Source organism: Natator depressus, chromosome 8 (assembly GCF_965152275.1).
Source record: "Natator depressus isolate rNatDep1 chromosome 8, rNatDep2.hap1, whole genome shotgun sequence".
Taxonomy (NCBI): domain Eukaryota; kingdom Metazoa; phylum Chordata; order Testudines; family Cheloniidae; genus Natator; species Natator depressus.
In genome coordinates this window covers 87,363,768-87,379,525 of record NC_134241.1, presented here as the reverse complement: position 1 = coordinate 87,379,525, position 15,758 = coordinate 87,363,768, and the positions used below count along the sequence as shown (strand labels likewise).

Here is a 15,758-nt window from a genome sequence, read left to right as displayed (position 1 = left end):
ATAATTCCCACCTGCAGTTTCAGCTTTGCTTCTTGTCATTGTAGGTCTGTTGTGTGCACATTGCACTACAGAGGTTTGAAGTAATCCATGGTTTTAAGTTGTCTTTGTGACTGAAAGTGTTCTATAAAAGCTATTGTATGAACTTCAGAAGACAAGCAGAGAACTTAACTAATCATTCAGTATAGTTGAGGCAAGTGACTGCTTCTGATAAGCTGCTGTCTGGATTCAGGGATTCGTCTTCTCCTCAAAGATTATTGGGTTGTGGTAGTAAATGAATAGCTGACAGAGCCTTTTTAAATCCATCAGTAACTTTTGCTGTCCTCTTCTGGTAGTGAGACAGCATGAACTGGGATGTGAGCAGCAGTGGGAAGAATATAGCATTATACTCTGAACTACATGACACTATATAATCCTACAGAAACCTCATAAATGCTGCTGATTGGATTATTAGTGGAGATTTAAACCCATGGCCTCCCTACCAAAAAGTATTAGCATCTACTGCTTGAGCTAAAATAGGGGTGGCCAACCTGAGCCTGAGAAGGAGCCAGAATTTACCAGTGTACATTGCCAAACAGCCACAGTAATACATCAGCAGGCCCCATATCAGCTCCCCCACCCACTGGCAGCCCCGCTGATCAGCACCTCCTTCTCCCTCCCCATCAGCTGTTTCATGGTCTGCAGGAGGCTCGAGGGGGGGGGGGGGGAAGAGGGAGGGAGAGGAGCAAGGGCATGGCAGGCTCAGGGGAGGGGGCAGGAAGGGGTGGAGTGGAGGCAGGGACTGTGGCAGAGCCAGGGGTTGAGCAGTGATCAACCCCCAGCACATTGGAAAGTTGGCACCTGTAGCTCCAGCCCCGGAGTCGGTACCTATACAAGGAGCCCCATATTAAATTCTTAAGAGCCGCAGGTGGCTCCGGAGCCACAGGTGGGCCACCCCGACCTAGAGCATCAAGTCCATTAGCGTGTAAGGCTTAGCTAACGCAATCTCTTCTGTGGTTCAGCCACTAGAGGGCACAGAGACCCACACTGTATTAACATGCATGACACCCTCTCCATGCTGAAGTTCAGCAACTCAGCTGGCAGCCTTACAAATACTAGATGAATTTGAGAAAAGCAAATTGTCACAATCTTTCAGGAAAAAAGAATTTATTTAAAGCCAGTACAAAAAATACATAGGCACATAAAACTCCTTTTGCTGTCACCTGACTTACAGATATAAAGCCTGCAGTACATTCAAATGAAAAAGGTTACCCTTTTAACACTAAAATGCTCACTTTGTAAATAGAATCTATATAGAAATAGAAAAAATATTTATAGTAAGAACAGCAGCATAGAAAATATACTATTGTATTACTTTTGTTCACCTTCCCAGTGTATACAATACTGTCTGGACATTGGCACTAAAAGGTGCACGTTTACAAACAAAATAAACTTTAAGAATATTGTACAGGACAATAAATCTAACCAGTAGATTTAAAAATAAAAGAATGGTAAAAATTCTCAGTAACAAACATCCTGACCCAAATGCCTCTGTACAGCAAGATGACAAAACAAGTGACTTGAAAATATTCCAATTTTTAAGCTACTGTTGAGAAGTAGTTGTCTTCGCTAAAAAAACTCCTCTAAGAGCAGCAGCACAGAATTCTCTGCCCCGGGGGGAAGGGGCACTATGGTGGATTTAAACCACCTTTGCTCCCTCCCTATACTAGAGAAGCCCCTGGTGTAGTTTAGACACCCCTGGAAGCTTGTCTAAATTACAGTAATCTCTCAGGGCTGCCCTGCAATCTCCATGATGCTGGCGTTTCTGCCTGACACATCCCTCCATACCCCACGCCTACCACTGGCATATTGCCTATACCAGCACTTGCGAGAGGGTCCCCAAAAGGCAGCCTTATGGCTATCTTCCTCAGTGCCTACCCTGGAGGAATCCTTTAACAACTGGAACTGGGGATTTTAAGGCCCCTTTACACTGCTATGGCCCTATAACTCAGCATAAAAGGGCCATAGAGGCGTTTGGATCTCTCCCATGGTCTTGTTAGATATAAAGGGTTTTAGAACAAGTAATTTCCAAGCTGGTCTATCAGCTGAAGAAAGTATGAAACTGATCACTCCCATGTTATATAATTTAGGTTTACAACTATCTAATTTCCCCCCTCACAAGCAGACCATCCTGCATGCTAATTTAGGAATGGAGAAGATCTGTCAAGCAGGTACAATTTCCTTCTACCAAATTTAAAATCTACATGTTTAAAAGGAAAACAATTTATAGTTAGAAGTACATGATCCAGTAACAACCATAAACAAGACTACCGAGGAAGTGGAAGAAAGGGAAGGGTCTTACAACCTTTTGCATACTGTGTATAGCTGACAATATTACTCTGCAGAAGCAGCTTCTCCAGATTTTATCATAATTAAGGCTCTTATATTGCAGATTCCCAGACTTACAAAGATCCAGGATGAATCTCTTCAATTTTACAGTATAATCCACTAGTTCAACTAGCCTGTGCCAGCTAACAACTCATTGTGAAGAATGATGAGCAACATTTATGATGGGGGAAGAGAGTACAGAACATCAGTGAATTAGCAGACCCCACATTTATGCTCATTCTGCATATACAATGTACTAACTAAATCCATTCATAACCCCAGATCCCACCAATTAAAATGGGGACGCTTCACCTAAATATGCAAAGGTGCAAACAGAAAACCATTTATCCATTCAGCTCCAAACCCCAAAAAATTATTCGAGTATCTTGTGTGGAATGACAGAAATAATGTCATAATAGCAGAATTCCCAGTTTCTATATTGACAGTTTTCACAACAGAAGGGAAAACTACATACCTTGTAATTGTTTACCACAGTCTCTTCTCCCATCCTATGACACAGGAATTATGCACAAATAGCATTATAGTGTCACCTTCTGGAAGCAAACAAACAAAAAACGCAAGGCACCCCCATCACCGCTGGGCATATAAGCCTCAGCCACACCCAATCCCTTCAGTTAGAGATACTTCCAGAGCAAAGGGGGGAGAGGGGGTTATCAGAGAATAAAAGATTGTGTAAGAGTTAAAAGAAGAGGACAATATACAGACAGCAGCAGCACATCCCCCAAGAGGGGAGAAGAGCCGGACGTAGGATAGAAGACGACCATGACCAACAATTGGTAGTTTTTTTCTCATAGTACGTCTTACTCTGTTCTCATCTCAAAATACATAAATCAGGGACAGATAGTGGATGGCTGAGGTATGCACATGTAAAAACACCGACTCCAAGACCTTTCTTGAGAAAATCCAAAACATGTTTTGAAGCAACCGAAACAGTACACTGATGTTCCTGAACTGGCACCAGGCTGAAAAGATTCATCAGAACCAAGAACCGTGGGTGCCTCAGAGCTACCAAAAATCACAGCTGCCTTGTCCTACCTGATTTTTTTTCCAGCAGCTTTTCAAGCAGCAGCAGTTACCCAGCTCTTGACACTCCAGCGCCATGCAAATGCATCATATAGGAGAGCCCAGGGGCTGGAAACAGAAACAGGTAAACTTGGCTATGGTGCCAACTTTCGACAAATGGCCTTCAAAACTTGGGGGAGGCTCCATTCTCCTGGAGCCAAATGGCTGTGGCTGAGCAAGGGTACTGTTGCCCTCCAGATAAAGGGCCCGAAAGGAGAGCAGACTTGTCTTTATCCAGGTTCCCAGATGGGATGCCTCCACCAGGAGCGAGGTCCTGCAGGTCCCCCCCAGCAACTGACATACTCCACTGTCATGCAGTTGTTCCAGTGAACAAAGATATGGGAATTGAGAATTAAGGATTCCAAAGCTATGAGATCCAGACGTACAGCCTGCAGTTCAAGGAGATTTATACTGAATGTGTGTTCCTCCACCTAACAGAGGCTCTAAGTTAACAAAATGCCCAGGTGTGAGCCCCCTCTAAACCCAAGAGATTTGCATCAGTGGTAATACAAATGGGGCCAGGGTGAATAGAAAGGAGAGCCACGCAAACAGCTGCAGGTTTTGCACATGATTCCAGGGAGGAAGAAAGAGGGTTATTCTCCAAGGAAGGAACAGGAATGCCATCTGGATAGGAAGAAGGACTGCAGGGGGTAAAAGTGGAGCCCCACCCAGGAGATCCACACAGGCTGCAACATGGCTCAACAATCAAAGGAGGCTCCAAGACAGAACCAGGAAGGAGCACTCTGACTGATGACAGAGTTCTCAAAAGAACGGAATCTGGCCAGGGGAATGAAAGACTTTCCTAGTGAAGAATTCAGGACTGTATCCAGATGGGGAAGTTCCCAGGTGGGAAAAATTTGTCCCTGGTGATCTGGGCCACATGAGGCAAGAGGTCCTGAGACTCTAGAAGACATGAGGCTGAAGGAGCTTGAGTAGGGTTATCAGGCATCTGAGGTGGAGGCGGCTCACATTTTCACAAATATCAGCAAACGACTTCCAGCAATGGCAGGGCTGATGTGCTATGGGGGTGACCCTGGCTTGAGCGCAGCTGGGCTGCTTTGGGAAAGCAGGGGAAAGAAGTGTTTAAACAGCAGCCTCCTGGGCCCAAGAAAGACCTGAATCCCACAGAACGAAGGGCTGACCTGTCAAAGGATACTGAAGAGGACTCCTGCCCACACCTGAGCACAGGCTTTCAACAAAGGGTAAAAGGGAGCACACTCACTGAGGATGCGGGGTGGTTCTTGGAAGAATCCACATGCTTCTTGGAAGAATCCACATGCTTCTTGGTAGCAGCATCTAGACAAAGATATCAAGCCCTTTAAAAGGGGAGACTGGCCAGCTTTGACTTTGCTCCCTCATCTGCATTCCACTCCCAAAGCCAAATGTGTCTCTGACCCACAGTGGAAACTCCCCATGCAGGCAGCTTCACACAAAAAGGAAGCGGCTTCTATAGAACAGGGGACAGTGGAGAAAGCCTCGTAGTTCTGGTGTCACAGGAAAAATCAGAGGAGAAATCCTTCTGGAGGTCCACCTACAGAGCTTAGGCCCCACAGGAAAATGGGCTGCAATATGCAAAGTCACTGCTATGAGCTTTTAAGCTGTATTAAGGGCCAAGTCCACCCCAAGTCTTGTCCATAGGGTGGACATATACTCCACGAGAGAACAATTTAGAAGTGAGACATAAGGCCAATGCACCCACCCTAGCAATAGCAAATACTTTGTCTGGTTCCTCAGGAGAAACAGGATAACATCTAGCCTTAGGACAAGTCTCTTGGGTGCACTGGTCCACGCAGTTCCAATCCTCAGACACAAGGTCCAGGATGGCTGAGTGGAAGGGAAAGATAACCCCCTCCTCTGCGAAGAGCCATGTAAGCTTGAAAACAGTATCTTTGGGGGTCTCCAAACCGAGAACACAGAGGATGAGTCTCCTGTCAGGGGACACTGCTATCTGCATCAGAACCAGGATCCACCAGGGGGCTCAGAGGCTTGATCTAAGTCCAGGAGCAGATCACGGCCAAAATCTTGGTTCCTCTTGCCTAAGACTGGGTTTTCAGGACTAGAAATACATTTGGGAAGGAGGTCCCCAAAGGCCCTTCAGAGGAGGGATGCCTGCCAAGGGCTGGGGAGGGGAAGCTGCCACTCCCACTTTAGAGGTGGAATGAAGACTGGGCATACCATCCCTGAGTGGTGGCATTTATGTTTATCCATTTGAGCAGTTGGCCCCAGATGAAGCCCCCTTGCACGGTGGTGCGTAACTGAACAGCAACTTGCTCTGCCTTCAACTCTCCATCCTCCAGCAGAGACTCTCTTTCTCCCCATCCCTCAGTTCTGTCCTATTTTTTCTTTAAATTTCCCACAAAAGAGAAAGTGAAAAGAGATGGCAGGAGAGCTGAGGCAAGGGGTCCACGCTTCCAAAGGAGGAAAGGCAAACTGAGGGACGGTGCTGAGGTTTATATCTCCAGGGGCAGGATCTAGCAGTTCTTTGCATCCTTGCTTCCAGATGGTAGCATTATGATGCTATCTGTTCCAGATTCCTGCAACAGAGGGTGCGAGGACAAGGAGACATAAGAAAAAAGAATTTGGCAAAATATTTTGAAGTTTACAGCAGAATGAGCTGAGCTGCAAACCATCTTTTGACAGAGTTACTGACCTTGATGTTTAAAAACAGGCACATTTATCACATGTAAAGTTGAGACTATAGTATTTAAATAAAGATCCGAATCTTATAAAAAGAATGGGGATCACAACAGGCTAAAATTAAAAAGACTATTTGGTTCCCTAGCTTATTACTTTTTTCCTTTTTTTTTTTTTTGGGGGGGGGGGGGTATGTTAAGATTTCCTGCAAGGCCTTTGTTTTGTATATGAGCTAAAATATTCCATAAGACCCAGTAAGAGACATTCAGCACAAAAAATAATGTAAAAAACTAATTTCTGCTGTGCTGCCATTGCTAAACTGGAGCTGGCCTACAAGAGTAAAGGATTGTTTTCAAACTACTGGCGTAAGGGGTAGTGTTTTTGCAAAGTCTATTGCCCTTTAGGGTAAGGTAAGTGACTTTACAAAACTGCACCACACCACACTTAAACGGCACTTATTGGGATAGCCCCCTTGGGTGACACTAGTAGGTGTGCCATCACATTATGGAACACAGTGAGGAATCACAGTAGAGCAGGAGCTGACTGCGTGATTTTAGGAAGCTAGCAAAAGCAGGAACACATCAGGTAAGTTTTTGAGTCATTTGTGTTGAACGCTCCCCCATCCTTTTCCTTCAGTATATGGGTATCATACACAATTTTTCCATTTAGCTCAGTTAAAACAAGAACTAGATGAGCAGGCTACCTTTAAGCATTCTAAAATGGAGGACTAGCTAACAATGCAAACTGCCAAAGAAACACAGTCGATACATACTGTAATACACAGTATGCTGATTAAATGTTTCTATAACACCATGTCACTCAGTTTTCCACCAAATATCCTTCCAAATGTAATTAGATTAATTGCCTGTGAAAGTCTCTTCTTGTAAGTGAAGGGTAGGAGTAGGAATAAATTGTGGAGAAATGATAAATGTACAATTTTAACCAAAGAAAGATTCAAAGGGAGGAAGATAGACAGTAATATTGCATCAATTATAAATTAAAAAAAAAATCAATACTGCTTGACATTTTAAAAATATTTCTCCATTAAAAACAGCTCACAATGTAAAAGAAATTTTACTATATCCAAAAATAAACGGAACAGAGCATAAAATTTGGACAGAGTTAAAACATCAGAACTGTATCAATCATATAATAGTACAAATTAAATGTACCAATTAATGAATTAACTTGACATCATCTAGAAGAGTAAGGGTATTTCTCTACTATGAGATAACAAATATTCATTCTTGGTGACCTGTCAACCTGTAGCTGCACAAAATGTTATATATAGATTAACTGTTAATTTACTAAACTAAAAAGATAACGTATTTCAAATTTACTCTTGTATTATTGTTTCAGAATAATGGGGCACACTTGGTACTAGGACTGGAAAGGAATCAAAAACATTAATTCATTTTAAAAAGTCTTTTAGACACAGATTTTCACTTGATTTTGAATGAGTGCTAGGCCTTACCCTGCAAAAACTCATGCATGTGAGTAGCTTTATTTATTAAGTTGTCCAGTGGGACTACTTATGTAAGTAAAGTCACTCATGTGTGACTGCAGGATAGCTCTTTTATTTTAATTCAATACTTCTTTCCCGTTGAGTTCTCCAATATATTATGTAAAATTGGAAGGTGGTGTACCATCATCCCTCCACCTATTCTCGAGTTTCACCACCCTACATCAGCTTTACAAAAAGAGGTACTAAACTGTTGTGAGGCACGCAGAATCTGAGCAGAATGAGAACAGGCTTAAAAGTTCATGAAAAAAATTAGACATCTACTAAAATCATTGACTATTCAAGCATGTTTTGGCCAAAAACTTAAAACCGGATGACTGACTGACTGAAATAAGGGTGTACTGCAGAACTGATACTTCTGCTGAAGGATCTGCATTTGCATATGCAAGGTTGCAGAGCCATTTCTTTCCTTAGTAAAATAAAAAGAGTTACATTTCAGCCTCCCTCCATTTCTGTATATATTCCCGCTCTAGAGAAAATGGTCTCTTTTCTTTCCCTTTTTCTTGTTCCTCTGAAAGCTTAATATTGACATGAAATCAAAATTGCCAAATATATGTATCTTCTTTTCATGATCTATGCTGGGCTTATAGTTCGTGAAAGTCTATAAATGTTACCCTGCTTAAGTAGCTTCCCTCTCAAAAATAAAGTAAACTAATCTGTTAGCTTGCATTTTCTGAGATAAGGGGTGAGATTCCATGAGGCACAGCACAGAACTTGCAGCCCAGCACAGAGCTATGCTGGCTTTAAATCATCTTTGTGTGCAACTGGAGAGTCTTCCCCTGTTCCACCCCCCGGGGGCTTATCTAAGCTGCAGTCGTTTTGCACAGGGGTCTTCTGGGCTGCAGCACTGCCCAGAATCTCCACATAGCTCTACGCTACAGCAACACTTCCCCTACCCCCAATCACTGTTCCCTCTAAGCTGTGTACGTGCACACAGATCCTAAACCCCACGCACACGGCGAAACGCCGCACGCACAAAAATTTGCACAGAAGCACAATTTGCACAGAAGAAATTTTTTGTGCACACGGCCTATCAAAAATTAGAGGGAACATTGCCCCCAATACAACCTGCCCATCCCCACAACTGGCATGTCCCCACACCAGGACTTGTGAGAGGTTCCTCCGAAGGCAGCCTGATGTGCCTGAACTGAGGAACTCTCCCCTGAAAGGGACACAGGGCTTTTTGAGACCCTTGACATCACCCTGGCCCTTTTAGACAGCATGAAGGGGGTGGAGCTGAGTCAATCATTCACCCTAAAAGCTAATTAAAAATATTTATTACTGCCCATTGATATGCTTAGCTGCAAGACAACCCAGATGCAAGCTAAACTGTACCTGATAGGTTAGGACAAGTTTTCTTACAAGAAAACAAAACTATATCTAAGAACATTAACAGTATGTTTGATGGACTCCTATAAAATCGAAGTGTTTACATCATCTGTGCACGGTTCTACCACCAGAGTTGGTCATAATAAATTACAAAAGATGTATTCCTCATAGCCTAGATTAAATTAACCAGATGTATATTTCATGTGCAGTCAATTATAAATCTCTTTTTAATAAAAATTTTTAAAAAAGGCAGCATATTTAGATTGTGCAAATGTGAAGTACCGGCATTATTCCATAACAGACACCCACATTGTTATATTTTTACTGTATACTGCCAGTGATCGTTGAACAAAAACAAGGAGTTACTTCTTATAAGTAATCCCCTGGTCATACTGAGCTTTTTCCTTTAATATCCATTTTGATAGTAGCTTCAGATTGCTTGTTCAATTGCTCTTCTGTAAAAGTGATGTAAGAATACACCAGGCTTCCAGCAATACTACAAAACACATTTTTTGGTAAAAGAAAGAAATGATGCATATTAATGTTAGAACTCCATGTAAATTATCACATAAGTACCATTCTACATGCTCTAAACATATTTTAAACTTGCATTCCTTCTCCAATTTACTAATATACTTTCACCTAGAATCCAGTACAGAGATTGTTCTGAATTTTGATTCATTCCTACCATTATACCAAAATATCCATGGATCTCATTATGCAGATGTACCAAATGCTAGGCCTGGTGGTACAGGAGTTGGGGTGGGCCTATAAATAGTTGGCCAGCCACAGAAATACAAAATGTTTGATGATACTCTGTCCCATTTTAGATAGACTGCAGAAGGAACAAAGGAAGTTAAATTGGTAAAATAGGAGCCTGAGCAAGGTGATGAAGTGTCACCCATAAATTTGATTTAGCTAGCTGATTCTCCCCCTGCCCTCCTTGAAATCAGTCCTCTCCTCTCCATATGGTTCACATTGTGTTCAATCTGATTTATAACCCATTTTCTCCAACCACTAAATATCTAGAGACCTTAATTTTATTTTCACACGCTTCAGTGTTGTGAAGTTACCATTCAGAAGAACATAAGTGAAAAAGGAGTATGTGTGTTCTTTGCAGAACTAAAAACAGTTTCTTTTGAGGTCATTTTATTCATTTAGGGTACCCCTCGACCTGTGTCAGACCATAAAATACTGTATGCCCAAGTGCATTAAAAAGCTTAAGTAACTTCACTGTCTCTTACTACCTTTAGTTAAAAATTTAAAATTTTTTAAAAAGGTAGAAAGAGAGAATGGTCCAAATTTACAGGCATATTTTAGCAGCACAACCTCTCCACCTTAAAATAGTAATGAAACCAGTGGTACTATTTGGAGACTTTATATAATTTGAGCTGTAAATATTCAGCCAGAGCATTAAAAAAAACATTAAAAACCCCACAAACAAACCATGGATGCCTTTTAGGTCAGTCAAATGTAGGTCAGGATTGTATCAACTTTCAGTTTATGTGCACTGAATACCAAACAACCCCTGATGCTGCCTAGAATGAGCAGTGCATTCTTACTGGGTGCAGACGCATTTCTGAATGTTTTAAAAAGAGAACCAGGGGGGTATATGTTGCTTTTTTTCAATGGCTTTTGAAGATAAGCATTGAAGTTAGAAGAATTGGGGATCGGGGGGAAGGGGTTGTTTTAGGTATTTATCAGTTGAAAAGGTAAGTCTCTGGGTTTTGTTTTTTTAAATTAAGTTTGTTAAGTTATTTTCCCTTATGTTGTCTCAACACATGAACGCTACACAGTGACATAGGGTTTGCTGTAGCAGATGATGATGAATGAACCAAGTAGTCCAATTACCTATGCTTATTTTATAAAAGATACACCCATAGTAGTCATACTGAATACACACACCCGCTTCTATGAAAGGTTTTATCCACTTAGAATCCCACATTTTCCTCTTCCTTTACCTCCAAACAAATCTGTTACCAAAAATGATGGAACATTATGCTGGCGATACAAAAAAAAAATCTTAAACTAAAAGCTATGACAAGAGCACGATCCTGCAAGCAGTTAGGCACATACTTAATTTTATGCACATAAATCCCTTGATATCAATGGGACTACTCACATTCATAACTGTTTTCAGGATCAACACTTAACACTTCCTACCTAATAGCTCTGTAGTGGATTCCTCCCACTAGACTTCAACAAAGTGCAGTTGTACTTTGGAAAGTGATCCTATTTGGATGGTCCAATACTTCTCTTAGTAATTCAATAGCAAGTAGCTCAATTTACAAAGTTATTTTGAAGAGTGTTACATAGTTTTCAGGTTTCTTACCTGATATTTAACCCAATGAAGTTTGTCCACGTGAAAATATAGTCTCCTCCAAAAAACATTCCGATATAGGTTATTAATATATTCTGGAAAGAAAAAAAAAAAGATTTACACATTTTGCTTAGAATTTTTAAAGAGCTGTTTATGTATATTCCACTTGTATAAACAGGATGCTCAAACAAACAGAAGAGTGTCAGAAGAGATAACTGTGTGAAAGATACTGACATTTGTATTTATAATACTGACTTGAAAGTTACCATATCAGGGCTACCGAAAATATTAAAATATTCAGGCCTTAATTTTTCTTGTCTTGCTGTTTTTCCTTCATATTGCCCTACTAGCCCCAGAAATGTTTCCCCCACCCTGCAAAACAAAGGCTGCAATATAGGGGAAAAAACACTTCTGCTAGACAACCTTACAACAAAGTACCCAGAGCACTAATTCTTCAGAAAGCCAGTTGTTCTCTTGCTCTACCTCTCTTCCTTATCTGAAAGTAGGCAGATGCTGACATGTACAAAAATCCTTACCCTTAAAAAGTTATGCATTTCCAAAACTACACATACTGCTAGCAGCCCCAAGTCTAGGCCTAACAGCTTCAACAGCAGCTTTTTAGTTCAGATATGTTTTTATTGGTTTCCCATTTCCCCTCAGGCATCACTGGTTTTGTTAAAGACTTCATTTAGATCTCCAGTCATGCCAAAGTTCAATATCCTCAGCTTCCAACCACACAGCCATCCACAGGGTTTCTACAGTAGGGCTCTACAAGCGCTTAGTACCAATGCATGAGGCAAAAGATATTCAAGCATTTACCCAGAGCAGAGATCCATATACAATGCTGGCAGCTACAGATCACTATTGAGAACTCGTATCAATGAATGGAAAGGAGCCCATACAGACATGGGAGGGCTCTTGGAGTTCGTCAGCCCTAAAGCGAAGTTGTGCTCTGGAAGGGGATACCACATAAAAGCCTCTGTATCTTTTCTCTCTATATATTCCTTGTCTATCCTCTAACCTCTTAACCATGCCAAGCCAAGACACCAGAAGGGTGAGTTGGATTCTATTGTGGCTCACAAAGCAATGGAAGAGTTAACTAATTTCAGGACCACCCTGAGACCCTCTGCCCCTTATCCAACCCTTCGGCACTGGCCCGGCCCCCTTAATGCGCTGCTCAGAGCAGCGTGTCAGAGCTTTACCGCGTTCTATGCAAACCCGCGTTATATCGGGTCGCATTATATCGGGATAGAGGTGTATGTAAAAGGTTGTTATAAAGAGGAGGGTGATAAATTGTTTTTCTTAACCACTGAAGACAGGACAAGAAGTAATGGGCTTAAATTGCAGTAAGGTAGACTCTAGTTAGATATTAGGAAAAACTTACTAACTGTCAGGGTAGAATATAAATTCTACTGGAATAAATTGCCTGGAAAGGTTGTGGAATCTCCATCATTGGAGGTTTTTAAGAACATTAGACAAACACCTGTCAGCAATGCAGATAACACCTTAGTCCTGCCTCAGTGCAGGGGACTGGGCTAGATGACCCATCAAGGTCCCTTCCAGTCCTAGATTTCTATAATTCCTATGCTTAATTTTCATTAAATTGCCAGACTCAAAACCTCTCCTTAAAGTGATCTGGAGCATTAAGAAACATTACTATTTTAAATTAGTAATTTTAATAATTTAGTAATTAGTAATTTTTGAATGGCTTCTTTTAAGTAAACAAGTTAAATATTTTCTCCAGGTTCATAGGACTTAGCTGAGATTGCTTTCCTCTGCCCATCTGTAAATTGTTTAGGTTAGGAATGATAACTAAACAGGATTCACCAACCCTTAAATGATATTCCTTTACCCAGGTACAAACTATGATAGTAATCTGTGCTCCACTAAGATAGAACTCACTACTGAATTGCAGAATAATACACTTTGGTCTTCATTTATCTAGGGAACAACATCCCCAGGAGCCCAGACTCATTCTCGATGGTGTAATCTCTCCATAATAGAGACATACAGAAGAGATTGCGACTGAAATAGTCACTGGTTATAGCTCACCGGTTTATTTCTTTCCTTTCTTTTATTAATATGTTATTCATAATTCATAAGTGTGAATATTTTGCTAGGGTTTAGTTATGATACCCCACAACACATAGTAAGAACCACAGGTGAGTAAATGGGAGGTCACACCCTTGAATTGGCATTAAGAGAGACAATCATGAAGATTTGGTTTACTGTTCTTGGTTTGACTAATTTTATCCTCCAAATTACTAAAAATCCCTACTTAGCTCTCAGTACCCCTTCCACTCATACAAAAGCCTCGGAATATAAACATTTATGCTGCTTTTGTAAGGATTATACAGGTACTGTTGTATCACAGGAAATGGAAACTTAATAAACCTGACAAATATTTAAGAGATTTACACAATTTACCTTAATACAGCCAACTATTGTAGTTGTAAGAGCAGAATTATACTGAGTGCAAAGAACTGTGGAGTACATCAAAATAAACCTGCAGCAGGAAAAAAACAAGAACACACACACAACATTCAGCTTTTCATCATTTGAGGGTGCATTTTTTATACTAACATGCCATCTCACTCCCTGCTCTTAATTATATGCCATACTACAGAGTTTCCAGAACTCCTTGTTTGGAGAGACCTGTATAATTCACTATGGAGTAATGTTATCTGTCAAAATACACAGCAATAGCATCCCCACACCATCATGTACACTATACTGTATTGTACAGGAGGACCTTACTCACTCGCATTAACAGGGCAACCCTTTTGTGATCACTAAATTTAGGAAATTAGTGAGTGAGCAAATAGACCAGAAAACCTAAGTAAACTACAGCACAAATTCTACAGGTAGTTTAGTTTGACACGCGTAATTTAGTTTTATTTATAAGAAGTTATGTTTGTAAGTGTCACAAACTACAATTTTTAAGTAGTAATGAAATCTTAGTAATGACTTCAATACCACACTCTATTGTTTAATTCTTACTAAGAAGTGGGCAAAGACCACTGGCGTTCGTGGAATCAAGTTTGTAGATTAGCAAAGTGAGAGTTGGTAAGACTCTACTAGTTTAAGTAAAAGGAAATAGTAAAATATGCCATTGCTAATAAAAACAGCTAGATTTAAGAAAATAAACATTAGTATGCAGTCTCTCCAAAAAAATCAGAATATACAGTAGCATCTGAATTTCTAACTCATGAGACAGCCTTTTAAGCAATAATCTCTCTCCAAACTGTTTTGTGCTACCACTGAAATTGGACTTTCTACTAATTAGAACTTTATCAACAGTAGTAATTCTCTGCAAAGGTTATTCTCCCCACAATTAACATTAATGGGAGTTTTATGTGCATACTGACTACACAGCAGGCCCACAGAGTAAGGCACTTCCTTAGTATCTATTGGTGGGGATATAGTAGAGAGACTACTACTTGGAGGAAACACCACTAAAGTTGAAGTAAATCCTTACCCCATTACACATGAAAGTGTAAACTGTATAACGAAGAGTGTATCTCCCCAGCCTTTATATTCCATTGCCTGAAACAAACAAATCCAATCTTAAAAATGAAAAATAATGTTCTAAAGTAGACTTTAATCCTTTAACGTTTTGCCGCAGTTAATGTGAAAGCCAGAAATGAGCACTAAAGGATCATGGCCATAAGGAGGTCATTCATCAATGCTATTACAGCCTTCTGAGTACAGCGGCTTAGTCTGAATCCAGATTCTAGAATCACAGGAGGAACGTAAGGCTAAAAAGGGACCTTGAGAGGTCACCGAGTCCATCCCTCTGCACTGTGGCAGGACCAAGTAAATTTATACCATTCCTGTATGCAGTGTAGTTGTAGCTGTGTTGGTCACAGGATATTAGACACACAAGATGGGTGAGGTAATATCTTTTTTACTGGACCAAGTTCTAATGTTGAAAGAAAAGCTGTCGAGCTTACACAGAGTTCTTCTTCAGGTCAGTCAGCCCAGACCTGAAGAGGAGCTCTGTGTAAATTCACCAGCTTGTCTCTCTCACCAACAGAAGTTGGTCCAGTAAAAGAGATTACCTCAACCACCTTGTCTCTTTTAGACCATCCCTGAAAGGTGTTTTTAAAAACCTCCAATGATGCTGATTGAACAAACTTCCGTGAAAGCCTATTCAAGAGATAACCTACCTATATAGTTAGAAAGTATTTCTTATCTAACCGAAATCTCCCTTGCTGCAGATTAAGCCAAATACCTTTTGTCCTATTTTCAGTGGACATGAGGACAATTGATTGGTCTTCTTTATAGCAGATCGTAACATATTTGAAGACTTATCAGATCCCCGATCCCTGGGATGCCTTTTATCAAGACTAAACATGTCTATTTTTTTTCATCTTTCCTCACAGGTCAGGTTTTCTAAACCTTTTATTTTCTTATTGCTCTCCTCTGGACTCTCCAATTTGTGCACATCTTTCCTAAAGTGTGGTGCCCAGAATTGGACATTGTAGTCCAGCTGAGGCCTCACCA

At 40.8% G+C, this 15,758-nt stretch overlaps 1 protein-coding gene across 1 annotated transcript in view; it reads right to left on the bottom strand.

The window, feature by feature from the left end:
- Positions 1 to 1,191: 1,191 nt before the first annotated feature.
- SLC35D1 (solute carrier family 35 member D1) overlaps positions 1,192 to 15,758 on the bottom strand; it is a 31,707-nt gene continuing 17,140 nt past the window's right edge. Inside the window, exons 9-12 of the mRNA XM_074961569.1 lie at positions 14,731 to 14,798; positions 13,680 to 13,758; positions 11,265 to 11,347; positions 1,192 to 9,428 (exon numbers count right to left, since the gene is read on the bottom strand). Of these exons, the coding sequence (XP_074817670.1) occupies positions 9,320 to 9,428; positions 11,265 to 11,347; positions 13,680 to 13,758; positions 14,731 to 14,798 (339 nt within the window). The 3' untranslated portion in view covers positions 1,192 to 9,319. The remainder of the gene's footprint in view (positions 9,429 to 11,264; positions 11,348 to 13,679; positions 13,759 to 14,730; positions 14,799 to 15,758) is intronic.